This window comes from Haliotis rubra, unplaced genomic scaffold, assembly GCF_003918875.1.
Source record: "Haliotis rubra isolate DU_JTF1 unplaced genomic scaffold, ASM391887v1 Scf681, whole genome shotgun sequence".
Classification (NCBI taxonomy): domain Eukaryota; kingdom Metazoa; phylum Mollusca; class Gastropoda; order Lepetellida; family Haliotidae; genus Haliotis; species Haliotis rubra.
In genome coordinates this window covers 450,041-468,683 of record NW_025767392.1, presented here as the reverse complement: position 1 = coordinate 468,683, position 18,643 = coordinate 450,041, and the positions used below count along the sequence as shown (strand labels likewise).

Genomic DNA, 18,643 nt, shown 5'->3' with positions numbered 1-18,643 from the left:
AATTCCTGGGTGGAATACGGTATTCTACGGTTATAACCCGCTCGAAAGGACTGCTACTAATTTTAGTTCGTTATAACCGTAGTTCGTCATAAACATCTTGACTAAAATATAAAACAAGTTCCCGGGACCAGTGCGATATATTCGTAAACGTACGTACTTTTACTGAGGTATCACTATATCATTTGTAGTCGAGTCAGCTAAAATGAAGTCGTAAGCGGCGTATAACGGGATCGGGTGGTCGGGTTCGTTGACATGGCTGATGCATGTCATTGTATCCAAAAGGCGTAGATCCATACTCATGTCAATCACTGGATTGTCTGGCCCAGAGTTGATTACCATTATATACAGTCCGCCGTCATATAATCTTACCCTTACAGATACCGCCTGGTAGAGCCGGCCGATGACAACTATGGGCGCGTGAGGAACGGCAGATGGACGGGCCTTGTTGGTCAGCTTGTGCGACGGGTAAATACCACCATTGTGTGTTTGTGTACACTGTGTCTGTAGGGTATTTTCTACCAAACATACGTCATAGTTCTCTCTGTCGCTTCATGTAGGTCAAGGCCAACGTTTGATTATACGACATATCTCGTACAAAACATTGACTGTGTTCCCTTTATACACCCATGTTCTCACACCCGCACTTGTGGGAATAATATTTGGAAATATGTCCACATACGATCAGATTACAGTGTTATGCATCAACATCTTTTTCTATATGGATTATGTTCATTGTGGCCGATTTTCACAAAAATGTACTTTATAAATTATTCGATGACCACGTCAAAAGCCCAGTCCGATTTTCTGAATATCGACAAAACTTGTTATAGATATGTTCATATACCAGAACATTCAAACTACAGATTCTTTTATTACTATCTAACTGCCGAAAGAATTCCTTTGATTGATTGTTAATTTCAAAAGCGAGGTAAGATCTGTGCTGAGACAGTTATAGTAGGTGAATAAGGTTTTATGCCGCTTTTAGGAATATCCAGAAATATTTCAGCAACGTCACGGCGGGGACACCAGAAACGGACTTCACTCATTGTCTTAGCCGTGACGGGGGAACGCTTTAACCTTTAGGCTATACCACCCCGCAATGATAATTGTTAGAAAGATGGACGAAGATACGTAGCCGAATGGGTGTAGGGTATTTATCATTTTGGAATGGAGATATAATAATTAGATACTGCAGGATGAAAACACTCTCTAAATATTCCAGGAAGTGGATTTTTCCGTTGCGGGACTGTCGTTTACCGTCGGCCGCGAGGCAGTGATCGACTACGTGTCCACGGCGCTCAACTACGACTTCAAGGACGTCGTCTACCGGAAGATAGGGTCAGATGAGGGGAAATGGCGTCTCCTCCTTGACGTCTACCACCCCCTGGTACTCGGGGTGGGCCTGGCTACCTACCTTATTGTCAGCCTCATGTTGTTCAGTTTCCTGGCAGCGCCATCCTTCAGGGACCTCACCAGCAGGACCACGCGCTCGTTACTCATGGAATCATTCTGGTACATGCTCGGAGCCATATTTCATAAAGGTTCGTCCCCTTTAGAATTCCTGGGTGGAATACGGTATTCTACGGTTATAACCCGCTCGAAAGGACTGCTACTAATTTTAGTTCGTTATAACCGTAGTTCGTCATAAACATCTTGACTAAAATATAAAACAAGTTCCCGGGACCAGTGCGATATATTCGTAAACGTACGTACTTTACTGAGGTATCACTATATCATTTGTAGTCGAGTCAGCTAAAATGAAGTCGTAAGCGGCGTATAACGGGATCGGGTGGTCGGGTTCGTTGACATGGCTGATGCATGTCATTGTATCCAAAAGGCGTAGATCCATACTCATGTCAATCACTGGATTGTCTGGCCCAGAGTTGATTACCATTATATACAGTCCGCCGTCATATACCTAGCTATTACAGAATGGGGCGTTAAACACCGACCAACAAATTGGTCACTGCTGTCACCGCTGTTCTTGTTTAATCTACAAATACATCATTTTAAGAACTAGGAAATCCTGTTCCTCATAGCTCCCTTATTGCAAGGATTGGCGAAGATACTTTATCATAATCTTATAGAAGAAGAAGGCTGTATTTTGTATAAAGGCCATGCGATCCATCGTACAAGGTGGTACAATAGTGATTTGAATTACCATTTTCACAAAACAACGCTAACAGAATAAACATGTTCTACGAACTTGACGAAATTATTTATGATTTTAATGTCTGATTATGTTCATATGCTGAGGAGAGAATATTAATATTCATCTACCGTTTTCGGAATGTAACACCGACGTATATCCTACTAGCGTTTACAAACATTAACAATATGAATGTCACCCTCAATACTTTTTCAGTGCTTACATAACACAATATCATCATTACAAGAGGCAATACCTCTGCTAATATATTTAAAACCTAGTGCATTACATCCTGATCTAAATAATGTGAACAGCCGCTTAAACCTATTACTTATGTTCAATGATAAATAATTTTCACACGTCAACAGCGATTTATGAGACTTATAGAAAGACAGCGAAGGAACATCTAGGGAAGAATGCGACTCTTGCATACATCAGTTAAATCTGTAATTAAACATACATAAAAACATTTCTGTATCACCGACATCTTGTGAAATCCAAGCAGTACCAAAGCTAAACTAAATGAACAAATCACAGGCATGCCAAGCCTATGTGGAACGTTTCCTGAATTCAATAGATAATATAACTTGATAATATTGATATGGATATGTATATACTCATGGAAACAAATAAGGGAACACATGAGCTTTCTTCACAAGGTGTGTATTGCACTGTGGATGAAATTCTGGAAATATATTAAGGAACGCTTGTACTTTCTTCATGTGTTCCTTTATTTGTTTCGAGTGTTATATTATAGTCGCTGCGCTAACATCGGATAAATCAACCGAATGAGATACGGGGAGCTTGCATCAAACAAGTCTGACCACCAGATCCCGTTAGTTGCCTCTCACTTGCTGCTGACGTCCAGTTCCGACCCGGGACGTCACGGGTTTGTTTCAGTTCACATTCTAGTTGATCCTCTGATGACATTTTCAGGCGGTTCCAACCTCCCTGTGTCTGTGTCCGCGCGTATCCTGGTTGCCGCGTGGTGGCTGTTCACCATCATCCTGGCGTCAGTGTACAGCGCCAACCTCATAGCCGTGTTCGCTGTGCCCAAGACGGCGAAGCCGTTCACGTCCCTGAAGGAGCTGCTGCAGAATACGGACTACAAATGGGGCCTCATCGGCGGCGGATCCACAGAACAGTTCATCTCGGTGAGTGTCCTCAGACAGATGCAACATGGGGGGAAGGGACCATGACACTGCTGAGGCATGTACGGAACTCGTCATTAAAGGAGAAAACCGTCCGTGCCTCAACAGTCTCATGTTTATGACATGATGCTTGACTTACAGGTACAATTGAGTTTGCTGAAGGCATTTCATAATTTGATAATGAGTGAGTGGATGAGCGAGTATAGTTTTACGCCAGTTTTAGCAATATTCCAGCAATAGTCACTGTCAAATGGCAAGTGTGTTTGCGAACAGCGTATTCTGTTCCATCGATGTTCCTTGTTCATATGTTTATCATTCATAGTTTTTGTGATTGTTACAAAAGGAGCTTTAGTTCTATTTGGAAATAGAAAAGATTGGAAAGTTTTGTTGTATATTAAACATAAAAATCTATAAAACCATTCTGTAAATTGAAAAGCTGGAATGTTCTTTACTGTAGAATTTACAAAAGGGAATTGCAAGAAAGTCGATATTGTCCACCTTTAGTGCAATTGCAGTTATGTTCTGCGTTTTTTATTACATTTACCCTTCCCAAGTGGTAAATACATGCATACCAATCATTTGACCTCAGTAGCCAATGTGTTCTCCAGACTTCCACGGACCCTGATATCCAGGCCTTCTGGCAGAACATCGTGAAGTTCAACGAGACGGACAGCTCAGTCCTGACCGGCGACACGTACCAGCATTTTGAGAAGGTGCTGAAGGGGCGGTACGCGGTGCTGTACGGACACGAGCGGATGAGTAAGGAGGTGGCCTGTAATGTAGAATATCTGGGAGAGAAACTCACCGTCTACTCTAAAGGGCTCGCTTTACCAGAAGGATCCCCACTGAAGGAAGACCTGGACGAAATGTAAGATATTTCTGCATATGAAAAGACACTGGGTCTGACTGTTTGAGTAAGGACATTGCATGTGATTATTTTAGTCAAGATACTGGGTCTAACTGTTAGCGGAAAGACATTGGATGTGACTGTTCGATTGAAGACAATGGGCCTACCTGGGTAAAGACTTTGGGTGTGACTGTTTGATAAAGGACATTGGATGTGACTGTTCGATTGAAGACAATGGGCCTACCTGGGTAAAGGCCTTGGGTGTGACTGTTTGATTAAGGACATCGGATGTGACTGTTCGATTGACGACAATGGGCCTACCTGGGTAAAGACTTTGGGTGTGACTGTTTGATTAAGGACATCGGATGTGACTGTTCGATTGAAGACAATGGGCCTATCTGGGTAAAGACTTTGGGTGTGACTGTTTGATTAAGGACATCGGATGTGACTGTTCGATTGAAGACAATGGGCCTACCCGAGTAAAGCCTTTGGGTGTGACTGTTTGATTAAGGACATGGGGTGTTACTTATAGTGTGAAGACAATGGGCCTTACCGAGTAAAGACATTAGGCGTGCTTGTTTGAGTAAAGACATTGTGTCTAACTGTTTGACATTGGATGTGACTGTTCGATGACAATGGGCCTGACTTTGTGAATTAAGAAAAGCCTACCAACTTAAATCATAATATGAAGTGCCAGTTTAAGTGAATCTGACTCTTTTTCTTTATTTGATGGTGTTATATACTTTTTATTGATTATCGATTACCATTATAACAAAGAAATAATGGCGAAGTTACACACTTATTTTATACGAAATTTCATTTTGCATAAGATATACAGATTGAGTACAAGTAATTTGAAAAACAAATCACATCGCTACCTTATGCCTATTGCATGCCCTGAAATCATGTTGCTTGCATATTTTTCTTTATTGTTTAGAATGTTGAATCTCCAGGAGAATGGAATACTGCGGATGCTGGATAAAAAGTGGTTACTTAACGAATGGCAATGTGAAGGTGACGCTCGGACGAACGTCACAGTGACCTTGACCGACATACAGAGCATATTCTACGTCCTGTTCATTGGCCTAGGTGGCGCTCTTCTGTCGCTGATTCTGGAGTGTCTTGCTCGACGTGCCCGGATGTTGTTGTGCTCGAAAACTTTGAATTCAAAATCAAATATAGAAATCTGAATATGTAGTGTGAATAAAACCGTCCTGTTTACATTGATATATACGTGCACCTTGTCCATGGCGTATGCCTACTGCTTCATCAAAGTATCCGGGTACGTAATGCTTGGCGGATTCTATTCACCCACCACATATTCAGATTTCTGTAGTTTATTTTGAATTCAAATTCTAAACAGATTCTATTCACCCGGATGTCAAGAGCCTGTGGGGTACCTCTACAATCTGAATGTAACCATGTACCCGGATGCATATTTCTACACAACCGTATGTACGTTATGCGAGAGACACAACCTGAATTTATTCAAGGTTATTCACCCATTGATCACATTCTTAAATAACAACCGGTGGACATAACGAAATATCATTTTAACCGTTACAAAACGATGTCTTTGTCTTTCATTGTTGAATCCAGTCCATGTTTGTATGACCTTTTGCATATCCAGCTCAAAGCTATTCCTGGGGATTGTAATCCCAAGAGTGTACAACGGCATAAAGGTGTCTGGATCATTTATGGACAATGCTGCCATAAAACTATATAGTTTTGCCTGACGGAGTTACGTCCCTTGGTCCCACCTGATACCTATGGTTATGTGTTCGAATCCCGGTTCCCCGGATTATGCCTCTAGATTTGTAAGAGCTTACCAAATTGGTACACGTCTGAGACCTACATCACTTCGGACTTTCTTTCCACATTAAACTGACACGCCGGGACATGGAAATACTGTTCAATAGGGTGTCCAACTCAAAGTCTCACGTGGACGTCATTAGCGGAGACTGGCATTGGCCCAGCTGTCAATGGCTGGACACTGCCCACAAGAATGCGTCGGTACACTATCAGAGCTAACCGACTCCTCGTAGGCATAGGGACGGTGGGGTAGTCTAATGGTTAAAGCATTCATTCGTCACGCATTCGATTCTCCACATGAGTACAATGTGTGAAGCCCATTTCTGGTGTCCCCCGACGTGATATTACTTGAATGTTGCTGAAAGCGGCATAAAACCACTCGTAGGCATAAAATTGACACCTTAACACCCACTTCGATGACACCGTGACACAGGCAGAACCTGAAGAATCAGTGACCTTCATAGACCCGAGAAGTTTCTAGCTTTTCAGCAGAGAGGTCATGCCTACCGCCAACGAGAATAACAAAGGTCACGTTGTTGCGCTCAAGATAACGAAGGGTTGGGAGTTAACGGCAGTGTGAATCGGCTTCTGTGAACAATTAAAGACTGATATGGTGATTTTGGATGGGAATATCACTAGGAAGGCCAACATTATTCAAATTCCCCGCCTTGTTGTATTAATCCTGCAGGATCCCCGGGACCATGGTTCAGTCCAAGTGCAGAAACTTGAGATTTATGCCAGCCAAGGTCGTAAAGGTAAACTTATCACCAGACATATCACTTACAGAACACTTGCAGGTTCACCATGCCTGTGAAAGGGCACGACCAGTTCGCTCTTGTAACAAGGATCGGTTATCGCAGAATCTTCGGAAATAATGGCGTCGCATTTAATATATTGATCAGACGTCTTGTATCGTATGCCCGTCTTCGAGCCTGGCCTTGATACCAGTGGTGGGCCTACTCGATATTGACGGACAAGTGTGCTATTGTGCAGGATAATAGTTTAAAGTGCTGATTTCTGAATTGTCGTCATACTCAAAACTGTGGACACTTTACCTGCATGTCCTTGTTCTCATTCACCAAATATTTTGCATTGATTTAGTTATTTTATGTCTTTTGACAATACCACTATCCTGCTTCTTATTTGCCCTGTTTTAGGAACTGATGATAAACGATTTGTTACGGTTTTGATTCTTTTCAGGTTATATGTATTTTTTTAAACAAAAACCAGCCTGGATTATAAAAACCCCAAGGGTTTTCCACGTGACATCAGTATCAGGAACATATATTCAGAGGAGAGAAAGGTATCGCGTAATATACATGTTATTATACCGTTCTGTAAGCCATTGAAAGCATCAGGAGACCTCACGACCAAAGGGAGGATATAACGCTTCCTGTCAACGGACAAATATCAATATTGATCAAACTATTGAAACGTTAAATCTCGCGAAAGCTGCATTAGCTACATTACATAAGTATTATTACAAAGTACAAATAGGTATTATTTCAAAGAATACATAAGTATTATGACAAAGAATATACATCCTTGTCGTGCACGAACAAACCAGCTTTCCTGTAAGAACAAACATGCCATGGTCCACACATGATTCACTCATGATTTACACGTGAAGAAATATTTCGTCACCAATAGGCGCAGTATCCTAGACACGTCGATTGAGAGTCGGTGCATGTTTAAGAAATGCATTACATCCATATGTCAAGTAGCTTTAGTTATTTATTGTTCTGAGTATAACAATATTTTCAATGACATATTACACACTTGTCTTGAAACCTCCACATAATTGTCATACAGTCTAGCAGATAAGACCACCCGGTTCTATCCTAAACCCTTTTAACTGCGTTTGTTAAATGTATTGAGTATTTCATGAAATCAGATATTTTGGTGAAACATGATATAACATATGTTATGTTCGGAATTCTAGTACTTTCAAATCTTTCAGGACTTCTTATACCCGTGTCTATACTGTTCTGAGAAAGTGTACTCCAATGTCCAATAGGGGGGTGGTTGGAAAGCCTAGTGTTCGCTCGTCACGCCAAAGACCCGGGTTCGATTCTCCACATGGGCACAATGTGTAAAGCCCATATCTGGTATCCCCCGCTGTGATATTGCTGGAATATTGCTAAAACCTAAACCCACTCACTCACCCACTCTGATTGTCATAGAACTAGATACCTGCCCATGTAGGACGTTTTGGGAGTTCATTAAACCTTTCAAAATCGTTTGTGGTAGACATGTAGAAAGTGTTCGACGCATCCATGACAACAATGATTTCCTATGCAGTTTCCCTATTTTGACATTTACAACATGTTCCCATGTGTTCGTAGGTAAATAATTGACTCGCGTTTGCATGTGTTTATGACAGGTGCGGCCAGTATTGCGGTATACGCTTAACTTCTCCCAAATATCTGGTGTCAAAACTATATGATACTCTCTGAGTCATAGACCCATGCTCATCGAAATTGTTCCATAAGCTGTGCTTGGAACTGGGAGTTCTTTTGATTCTATTAAACAAGCTGAACATGCTGAAGGAACCCGCAGTTCCTCCTCAAAGTTAACTGAAAACGTATTCAGTGTGAATTTTAATGTTCAATAACTTCTGAATTCTGTCACCAAGACGGGTTGAAACAGGAAGCTTCCTCTTCTACACATATTCCATGATATCGATCCTCCTTTCCCCGATGATCCGTGAAGGTCCGGGTTAGAATTGGTTTTCAGTAACCGATGCTTATCGTCAGAGGCGACTATCGGGATCGGGTGGTCAGGCTTGCTGACTTGGTTGACACATGTCATCGTATCCCAATTGCGTAGATCGATGCTCATGCTGTTGATCACTGGATGCAGACTCGATTATTCACACACCGCTGGTATATCGCTGAGTGCGGCGTAAGACTAAACCCACTCACTCTTTTGATTATGCAAATGGTGTTTATGCTTTTAATATTGTTCGATAAATCGACACTATATTTCTTCCAAAGAAAGATCAGCGAATTTGGTTTAACGCATTTTTAGAAATATACCAGCAATATCATGGCGGTCCAGTCTTTGTATGGCCATAGATAGTTCTTCATTTTAGAATTTACGGAAAACGTGTCATTGTTACTAATGTGATGCCAATGTATGAAATAAGCCAAAAACCCAGCCAGACATCAGGACGTCAAAAATGTTACCAGCCCAAAATGGATTTAACCAGACCAAACACCAAGATTTATGAAACATTTAATTTTTTTAACCATACCATAGTGCTGGCTAGCTGTAAATTTAGACCATCCGTCAGAAATCTAGACCGTCTCGGGCGGTCGGACGGGCCTTATTTCATACACTTGTGATGCCATGATTGCATTTTTCATCATAAGGAAGTAAAGCGCACCTTTCAGAGTCCTTGATTAACAAAAGTAACAGTCTGTACGATAGAACAAAGAGAAGAAGAGAAAAATATCATCATCTTATGGCGATGGAGAAGTGGCGTTAAAGATTTGGATCTGTAGAAGAGAAAGCCGTGGCAGTTTATTATTATTAAAAACTATCGAAACAAGAAATATAGTCCACATACGGGATTCTGAAGTAACATTCTGAAAAAGTTCCTGGCGGTAAGGGCAGCATGAATACATCCGGGTCGAGACTACCTCCTTTGAAGTCAAGATGGCGGCACTACCGGCTCGAACCACTACATATGTCACGAGTAAGTTGAGCCATCATGATGTTGAAAAAGTTCAATATCAATACGGTTAGCTTCAGAGCCTTGAATCCCTCTGTTCATGCTATGACTGCTTTATAAGAATCACAAGTAGCTTGCCATGGACAAACACGTTCATATTTCTCACGTCAACGTGAACACCACGTGGGATATAAACATCGAATATAAACAAACATTGAGTAGCGACGATCAATGAACGAACAATATTTCGTGTTTAGCACTTCTGATTGTCTGCCTCTTCCAAAACATCTTCAGCAACATCAGAACAACGTCGTCAGATCCGCTTGCTGCTTACTGTAAACACATTTGTCAGATCGCACAAGCTTGAACCTATGTATAGCATTGATCTACAGTATATTCATGAAATCTGTATGAATCGATTATTTCGAGACAATTGTAGTTATGTTTAAATAATCTCGAACGAGGACTTATTAAACTTTTACTGTAGTTCAAGACGCATGGTTTCGTGAAATCGATATTCGACTGAATTTCTTTTTTTTTGGAGGCTTTATGTATGGCGAAATTTCACTATATTTGTTTTGAGCGTCATTAGCAACTGCATCTGAGGTAACATTTTGGCTTTTCCGGGGCTCGCCTGACAGGTAGGTAAGTATCTGTGTATATGAGTTACCTAATATTGCATGTTATTACATACTTCCCATTTGAAAGGATTGCATTAATATCTCATCACTCACTAGCCATTTATAAGACTGCGTAGTATTCCATTACTAACTTTCAAGTTAAAAGTCTCCCCATTACTTTGTTTCTCCGTACATAGTTATAAGACTGCATACCATTTAACCACTAACGATGTAACCTTTAGAAATTATATAATTATAATTTTACGACTGAATTGAAAAAACCCACATTTAAACTTGATAATCTGTGGCCTCGATTGAGATCTTAGCTTAAGAAATCTCGCGAGAAGTGACCTGTCACCTGGTCATTCTACACATGAGTAAAAGGGTGTCCTCCCTAAACGCAGAACTCCAAAAACGCGGAACCCTTAAACCAACACAATATATGGTTGGTTGCACTTGGTTTTTCTATACTGTACCCGTGTACTTAAATAGGCATGGTCTAAGAAATTAGAACAGAGACTCTGCATTATGGGAGTGAACCGAGTAAAAGTCTAGCTCTCCATCAAACATAGCAACTTGTCATTGTTCTCATTTTGTTCCACTGTGAAACAATATACAGTCAGACATTTAGACGGGTCCATGTGGACAGTTAAATGTGCCCGGTCTATTAACGAACTGAACAGGCTGACACCAAGACGGGTTGAAACAGCAAGCTTGCTCTTCTCCACATACTCTATGATATCGATCCTCCCATACGTTTAACTGAACCAGATATTATCATGACTAGTTACAGCATAATAACTGGGAGATGTTCTGTTAACACATTGTTGATACACATTTACTGTGCCTAGTTTCTTTGTCACAGAACGTGTAGAACTTTGCTTCAGTTAGCAAAATCAAGGATTTCCTCAGTTATAACTCCGTGTTTAAATGTTTTTGATGTACTGGCATCCCTCACTAAGTGGGCCTGTTATTCTCCCCGCCTCCCTCATTAATTTCTTGACCCACACCGAGATTGTAGAAACCTGTCCTGGTTTGAGTGTTTTATTATTATGCTAATATGTGTATATCAAGCTCAGCAGCTCAAAGGCGCTTTGTTTTTCTCTTGATCATTGGATGTCAAACTCAAATGGCACTTCGTATTATCAATCTCAACTCCCTGGGGATCATACAACTCTTGCAGCCACTAGGCGAACCGAGTTAATGTGGCTTTCACATCCTTACCAATTCGAAGTACCCAGTCACAGCCGGGTGGGATGGGTCACATAGTCACAGTACTTTGTCCAAGTTTAATGCACGTTGCTGTACCCGCAACTTGGTGTTTGCACGTATTCGTGTGGCCACCATCTGGCCTAACGGATTCGTGGGTTCTTTTAAGTGCACAGGGTTGTGTACTGAATACTAGGGGCTGTGACAACACTGCACACAAAGTTGACACCAAGGTTTTCACTCCCGGTCACAGGTGGGCTCGATCCCTGTACCTCAAGCTTGCTAGATCACTAGCCTGGTTTCGGGGAAGTTAGAACCAATTTGAGTAGTTGATCAGATGACTCGCGCCAGTGTTCAACGTGATTATTATTAACTTTCAGTGTTTTAACAGTGCCAATATGTGAAATGTTATAATTTCATATGACCACTTTCTGTGGTAGTTGAGGGACGGTTGCGTACCTTAGTGGTTAAAACCCGGGTTCGATTTTCCATGTGGGTACAATGTGTGAAGCCCATTTCTGGTGTCCCCCTTCGCGATGTTACAGGAATATTGCTAAAAGTGGCGTAAAATCATACTCATTTAATACTCACTCAATTCTGTGATGCCTGACCTACCTTCCTGGTTTTGGTCTTTTCCACCGTAAATCTTAGAAATTCATTGTTCACGTTGAATCTCAGGGGCTCTACAAGCGGTATTTAGTGTTATCTGTGTTGCTGTCAGTGTTAATTCACTCAAGATATGTCCCAGTGATACTATGTCATCAAGTAGCTGATCTTCATCCCATATATCCCTATATCTCGGCAAGGCCTTAGTATATGATGGCCATCATTTCTTGAATGATGGATGTTTAAAGATAGGCAGTTCATGTATGTGCGGGTGAATAGCAGATAATGCTGATCCTATACATATGTTAGTGTTGTAGTTACCTGACAACTGTTCACTAATGCTTGTAATGGAGCATATTTCTTCCACTCACACCAGCATGTCCCCCTTTTCCAGCTGCTGTTGTAGGATGCCCTAGTACCGTTCTGTCAAATTTTGACAGTAATTCAACCCCAGACAGTAAGTTTTTGCAGTCTGAGAAATTCCTGATGAGAACATTTCTAAACCTGATATTGTCCATGTCACTAGTTATAACTTGTTTTCTAGTATGTAGTACATGTATCATGCCCACCAGGAGTTTCAGACCCGTGTAACAGTATCGTGCAAGCAATCGTCATGCTCAGAATGGACGAAAACATGGTTCAGTTTGCCAAGTCGGGGTCTCTGTGACTATTCTGCTGCGCTCATCTTGGTCCCCCAATTCAGACTGAATGGATCTCCCGCTACTGATATAGGAGCTGGGCACCAACTGGCAAACTGATTGGCAAACAGATCCGTCCTCAGATTGCTCATGCTTGCGGTCATTTGTTGAGAATACTCGTTCTTCAGCGAGAAAACTCCCGCAGTTGCCTGCCTACATGTAGAAGGTTTAGGGATCGTGTGTCCCATCTGAACTTGGCAGAAGCTTGCATTACAAACAGTGAAGCTGTCATCTCTAGTACATTCATGTGTTGCATCCACTCGAACAGACTCCATATGCAAATAGTCCTGGCCAGTCAATACTCTGCCCCCTTGTCTTGCTGTTTCTGGTCTGCAGGTTGATAATCCACCAACACAGATATTCCCTGGATTCTGCACTAAGCTGCGTACCTGTGACTCTGGAGAGCAATGGTTTTGTGTATCTGCAAGTGCCTGTAGTGAAACGGTGCCGATAGCATTGCTGGTATTCATTTTGTGAACCGTGTGTTCTCGGTAGTATTTGGAATGTTTGGAATGTTTGAACGTTCTTGGGATATGCTGAATTGTTCATGTGTGCCTCTTGTCTGTCATTTAGAGTGAAAAGTCTGTCAGTCCTGCATTGTGCCATTTGGCTGCTGGCTGGTTCCTCTTGGGTGTCCTTCTTGTGAGCCTTATGGCTGGTTCCTAGTGGTGTTCCGATTAATTGAAATAATCGAAGATTGGTCGCAGTGACCAAACGACCAAGCAATCGATCACATTTTCTCATAATCGAACATAAACGATTTTGGAACTACTGTTTTAGTCTTTGAAATACTTGACAATGGAACGTATCTTAGAAGTTGTCAGGGCCTGAAAACGTGTTTAATTCACTTAACTATCTGAAAATATTTCTCTAAGACTCCCGGAAGTTTATGTTCATGATATATCAGTCATCACTTTAAAGTAGCAAGTTGCATCATGTTATACATATCTGCAATAACAACCTGGATAGGAAAATCTGAAAAATGACGCTAACCAATTTTTTTCGATGATTGTTCGTTGGTAATGAAGCAATCATCAATTGTGAGATTTCAACCAATTCCCAACACTACTGGTTCCGGAAGTGTCGTGATCCGACTAAGTCGCCATGATGACATGAAAACTTATTTCCTAAATGTTACCAAAAATACATGCACGTACACATCACAAACTAGACAACTCATTCACGTTCCCACAGGGACGGACGGGCATGTCCTTTAACGCGTGGATTAATTTAAAACTTCCTCGTTCGAAAGTCTTGAGAGCCACAGAAAAGAGGATGATCACGTGACAAGTCACTTCTCGCGAGATTACTTTGAAAGTTTGAGATAATCAAGTTTAGACCTTATTTCAGTTCACGAAATAAAACTGAGTACTACTGCTATCATCACATCATCACATCACTTCTGGCTACTCTATTATTCTTACTACAACGTAATACCTTTACTTATCATGCTACCATCGTCCTCTACAACTTCACTTGAAATATTACCCTTACAAAAAAACAGGCAAAGTACTATATTTACTATTACAAAAAACACGGACAAAGAAATATATTTACTATTACAAAAAACACGGACAAAGAACTCTTTTCATTGATGTGTGTACTTCTATAAGTACACCTTTTAGTGGTGTGTTGACGCTTTTGTTAGATTATCCATTGATCTAACTGATAATTTTCGTTTTGCTTGCCTTGTGGTGGCAGCTCTACAAATACACCTGGGATACCATTAACACCAAGGCCAGTTTATCTTAACATTGAAGACTTAGAACAGCAATATTCGAAGCAATGTCTTCTAAATTTGTAAACGAACACGAAGTCTTTGGCATGTGTAATCTGTGTGTTAAAAGATAGCACTTGTTTACCTGGGAACCTTCACAGTGTGATCGATTAGAAAGATTTCTGACAGTAAACGATTCCAGGTGGTTCCTTGAAACCAGATATCTTTGGACCAGCCAATACATTGGCCTTAAAGGTAGAAATCAATGGGTATTCGAATCGTCCATCACTCTCCTCATCCCTGCAATGGCTATCGTATTTCAGTCTCATCACTACTGGAGATACTTCTGGGACAAAGATCAGTGCGGCTTGACCTTCAAGGTATAACTTCGATAAACAGCGTATGGAAATGGTAGATCATTATATCTGTATGCAAAATATACTAGAAGCTAAGATCAGAAGAACAATACCTTTGTCTTCTATAAACATATTTGCTTGAGGATATTAAAGACATTAGGACTGTCAGCAGTGACTTTCTATAAAGTAACAGGCAGTTGGCTGGCGTCCGGGACAACAATGACACCGTGGCTGGTTCACCTCGTCTCTGGACTTCTCTGGGTAGACGTGATCGCCTTCTCATCACAAGGTATGTGTCTAAAACATTTTTGTCAAATGATTTTGTAATTGCGCTAGCTGGCTGAAAGTGGATCCGGATATTTTATCTGATTTTCAAACTTACCAGAAGGCAGAGCTGACATTTTAGTTTTCAAATTCAAATTTCTTTCAATGAACAGTTCTGGTACAGATGCTGTCAGACAAGTGACAAACAGTCAGCTGGGACAGCACTGCACAGAAATTGCGTCTCGTTAGATGACTAGGCCTCCCCTTGCGCCCCTGCAGTAGTAAATATAGCGACAGATATTTTAATAATAAGTGTACGATTCAGCATGTGTTTATGAATCATAATGAAGTAGTGATACTACCAGTTGGCCGCTAAGGTTTATCGTATCATGCCCCTCGATGGTACGTCACAAACCCCTCTGATGGTACTATTGGAGAGCTCCCACTTTCCATAGCCAGTGCAGTTCTTCGGCTTTTTGCGTTTTGTGAGGACTCATTAGGTCATCACAGACATTGGTCTTCCCCGTTTGTCCAGGTCTTGGACGATCCTCTACTTTACCGGGGCCACTAGTCTGTCACACTGTCCCTGAACATAATCGTTTCCCCCTTCCGCTCAGTCCTTTCTGCAACGCTAAAGACGTTGATGAAGCAAGTCTAGATTTCATCAGGTTCCGAATCTCACTTCGCACTTTTCAATTTCAATGGAATTATTTGTATCTATCAAGGTTACATTTATTCAGAGACTAAGCGTTAGTCCACCTTGAACACTTTCTTTCAAGTCGACTAATAACCGTGTGGATTATTGTTCAAGTTAACACTGATGTTGCGACGGGACATCCTTGCATCATGCATGTCAATAACGTACTATTGTGTATGTTCTGAAAGACAACAAGAAAAGTTAATTCTTAGTTCTTTAATCTTTTAAATCAATTCAGCAGCATTTTGTACACCTACTGTAAATATAAAATTTATGCCCTAATGTAAATGGCGCCTTCGAAGCAATGCTGTTGATCACTGGATTGTCTGGTCCAGAGTAGATTATTTACAGACCGCCGTCATATAGCTGGAATAGTGTGGCGTTACACCAACCAACATAATAGAAGCACGTGAACAGACACCATAGATGTTTAGATATTGTGTGAAGCACATATTTTACATTTGCCTTTCACTATATGAGGGTATGACTGCATGTTTAGTCCAAATGTTAAAATTGTCAGGTGGTGCTTAATTTATCGCCACCTTAAGTAACAAATGCACACTAGATTAGGTTATTACGTTTCCCTTCACTATAATTGTATCTGATATTTTAAAAATCAAATATACTGACAAACAATCTCTTTTCTGAAGTTGTAGATATCCTTTGAAATTTTGAGATTCAACGTAGAAATACTTGCACTTGTCTCAAATACTTTCGGAGAATATATAGAGACAGTTCTTTGAAGCAATCATGGTTACTCTTCGAGACAGATTTGGTGGGACTTTAGTTAATATTTTTCGAAAATGAAATGCGTTTATAACAAAGACGCTCTTAAATGCCTAACCTGTTTAACTGACTACATTGAAAAAACACTAAAAAATATCTTGGTCTGATTTTTTGTCTGATAAATACCGTTTATTTACTTTGTGGTGTTTGAAACCAATAGACAAAAATGATGTCGGTCAATAACAGTTCTTGACTTTGACAATGAGGCAGTTGTTTCAGTCATGGGTGCTACAGTATGTTTCGTTTTTGTTTCATTTCAGACTTCCAATGTTGCCATTGTGGTATTTGTATTGAACACTGTGTACACCCGTAAAGATCCGGGTTAAAATTGGTCTTCAGCAAACCATGCTTGTCGTAAGAGGCGGATTGGGTTTAGATTCGCTGACTTGGTTGACACATTTGATCGTATCCCAACTGCGTAGATGGATGCTCATGCTTGTGATCACTGGATTTCCTGGTCCAAACTAGATTACGTACAGACCGCCGCCATATAGCTGGAATATTAATATGAAACGTCCTCGTTTTAAACACCTCCTCTTCTGAAAATGGGTGGGATGACGTATGGCTTGTACGTTTCATTTTCTGATAATGTCATTTGATGCACATTTGTGGAATTAAGTGTTAGTCATCAGAACCAACAGGACATATTCGAACAGCATTGCGTACATATTCAGCTGAGCTACAATGAGCTACAATTTTTTTTATTTGTTGGAAAAATACTTGTTCGATATCCTACCTCGACGACAAATTGCCACTTCAAATTGTTGACTGCATAATCAGGTGAGCTACAATGTATTGATTTTATATGTCATTGATAATTCGATTTCCTACGGACACGACAAATTGCCTCTTCAATCTGTTGACTACATAATCAGGTGAGCTACTATATCCTCATTTGAAATATGATAATTCGATATGCTATGGCGACGACAAATTGCAAGTCATCGTTAAAATCCATTCCTTTTATTCACATAAATCTCACAAAACACTTTACCTTCCAGATTTCTTCATTAAGGACGTCCACGGACTGAAATGCAATCATACCGCCTGGTTTCCAGGTTACTGGATGAATGGATATTGTCAATCCATTGACCACACCCATCCCACGCCGCGGGGCGTGATAGCTGTAGCCCTAGGGAGAATCTTGGACTATTTACAATGGAAACGCTGCACATTGATTTATGATCAATCGACAGGCAAGTGATAATGGTGAAATACCTCTTGAAGGCAAGCACGAAACGCAAAGTGATAAGAACGTGAAACTGCATGTGATCACCAGGGTTAAATTACATTTGGGACGTCATTCCACTGTCTGCTCGCTCCATTACTTTTCGGGAATGGTTCGATGTGTACCAGTGGTATTTTAAGGTGGATGTTATTGCTACAGTCACGGCTAAGCAATTGTTGCAGTAATGGCAAAGTAATTATTACATTCAAGCCAAAGTATTATGTTCAGTCATGTCGAAAGTATTTTCTACCGTCATGCCAAAGTAAATGCTACAGTCATACCTCAGTAACTGCTATAGTCATGTCGAAGTAATTGCTACAGTCATATCTCAGTACTTGCTACAGTCATGCAAAGTAAGTGCTACAGTCATACCCCAGTAATTGCTACAGTCATGCAAAGTAATTGCTACAGTCATGTCGAAGAAATTGCTACAGTCATATCTCAGTACTTGCTACAGTCATGCAAAGTAATTGCTACAGACATACCTCAGTAATTGCTACAGTCGGGCCAAAGTAACTGCTACAGTCATGCAAAGTAATTGCTACAGTCATGTCGAAGAAATTGCTACAGTCATATCTCAGTACTTGCTACAGTCATGCAAAGTAATTGCTACAGACATACCTCAGTAATTGCTACAGTCGGGCCAAAGTAATTGCTACAGCCATACCTCAGTAACTGCTACAGTCATGTCAAAGTAATTGCTACAGTCATACCCCAGTAATTGCTACAGTCATGCAAAGTAATTGTTACAGTCATACCCCAGTAATTGCTACAGTCATACTTCAGTAATTGCTACAGTCAGGCCAAAGTAACTGCTACAGTCATAC

General features: G+C 40.8%; 1 protein-coding gene and 1 long non-coding RNA gene across 2 annotated transcripts; both read left to right on the top strand.

The window, feature by feature from the left end:
* Positions 1-1,405: 1,405 nt before the first annotated feature.
* LOC124258089 (glutamate receptor 3-like) lies at positions 1,406-5,363 on the top strand. Its single transcript, XM_046692158.1, has 4 exons — positions 1,406-1,541; positions 3,086-3,303; positions 3,909-4,168; positions 5,085-5,363. The coding sequence occupies exons 1-4, from the start codon at positions 1,430-1,432 to the stop codon at positions 5,335-5,337; spliced, it is 843 nt and encodes a 280-aa protein (XP_046548114.1). The 5' UTR covers positions 1,406-1,429; the 3' UTR covers positions 5,338-5,363.
* A 4,812-nt stretch (positions 5,364-10,175) lies between these two features.
* Positions 10,176-17,778, top strand: LOC124258088. Its single transcript, XR_006893495.1, has 3 exons — positions 10,176-10,280; positions 14,809-15,130; positions 17,590-17,778. It is a non-coding gene; the product is annotated as an uncharacterized LOC124258088 (long non-coding RNA).
* The last annotated feature ends 865 nt before the right edge of the window (positions 17,779-18,643 follow it).

What these genes read in the sequence shown, in the direction of transcription:
- LOC124258089 (XM_046692158.1), top strand. Translation starts at nt 1,430, where the DNA reads ATGTTGTTCAGTTTCCTGGCAGCGCCATCCTTCAGGGACCTCACCAGC. An exon ending in CGGAGCCATATTTCATAAAG is followed by an intron (nt 1,542 to 3,085) that starts GTTCGTCCCCTT and finishes TGACATTTTCAG; the next exon opens with GCGGTTCCAACCTCCCTGTG. An exon ending in CCACAGAACAGTTCATCTCG is followed by an intron (nt 3,304 to 3,908) that starts GTGAGTGTCCTC and finishes TGTGTTCTCCAG; the next exon opens with ACTTCCACGGACCCTGATAT.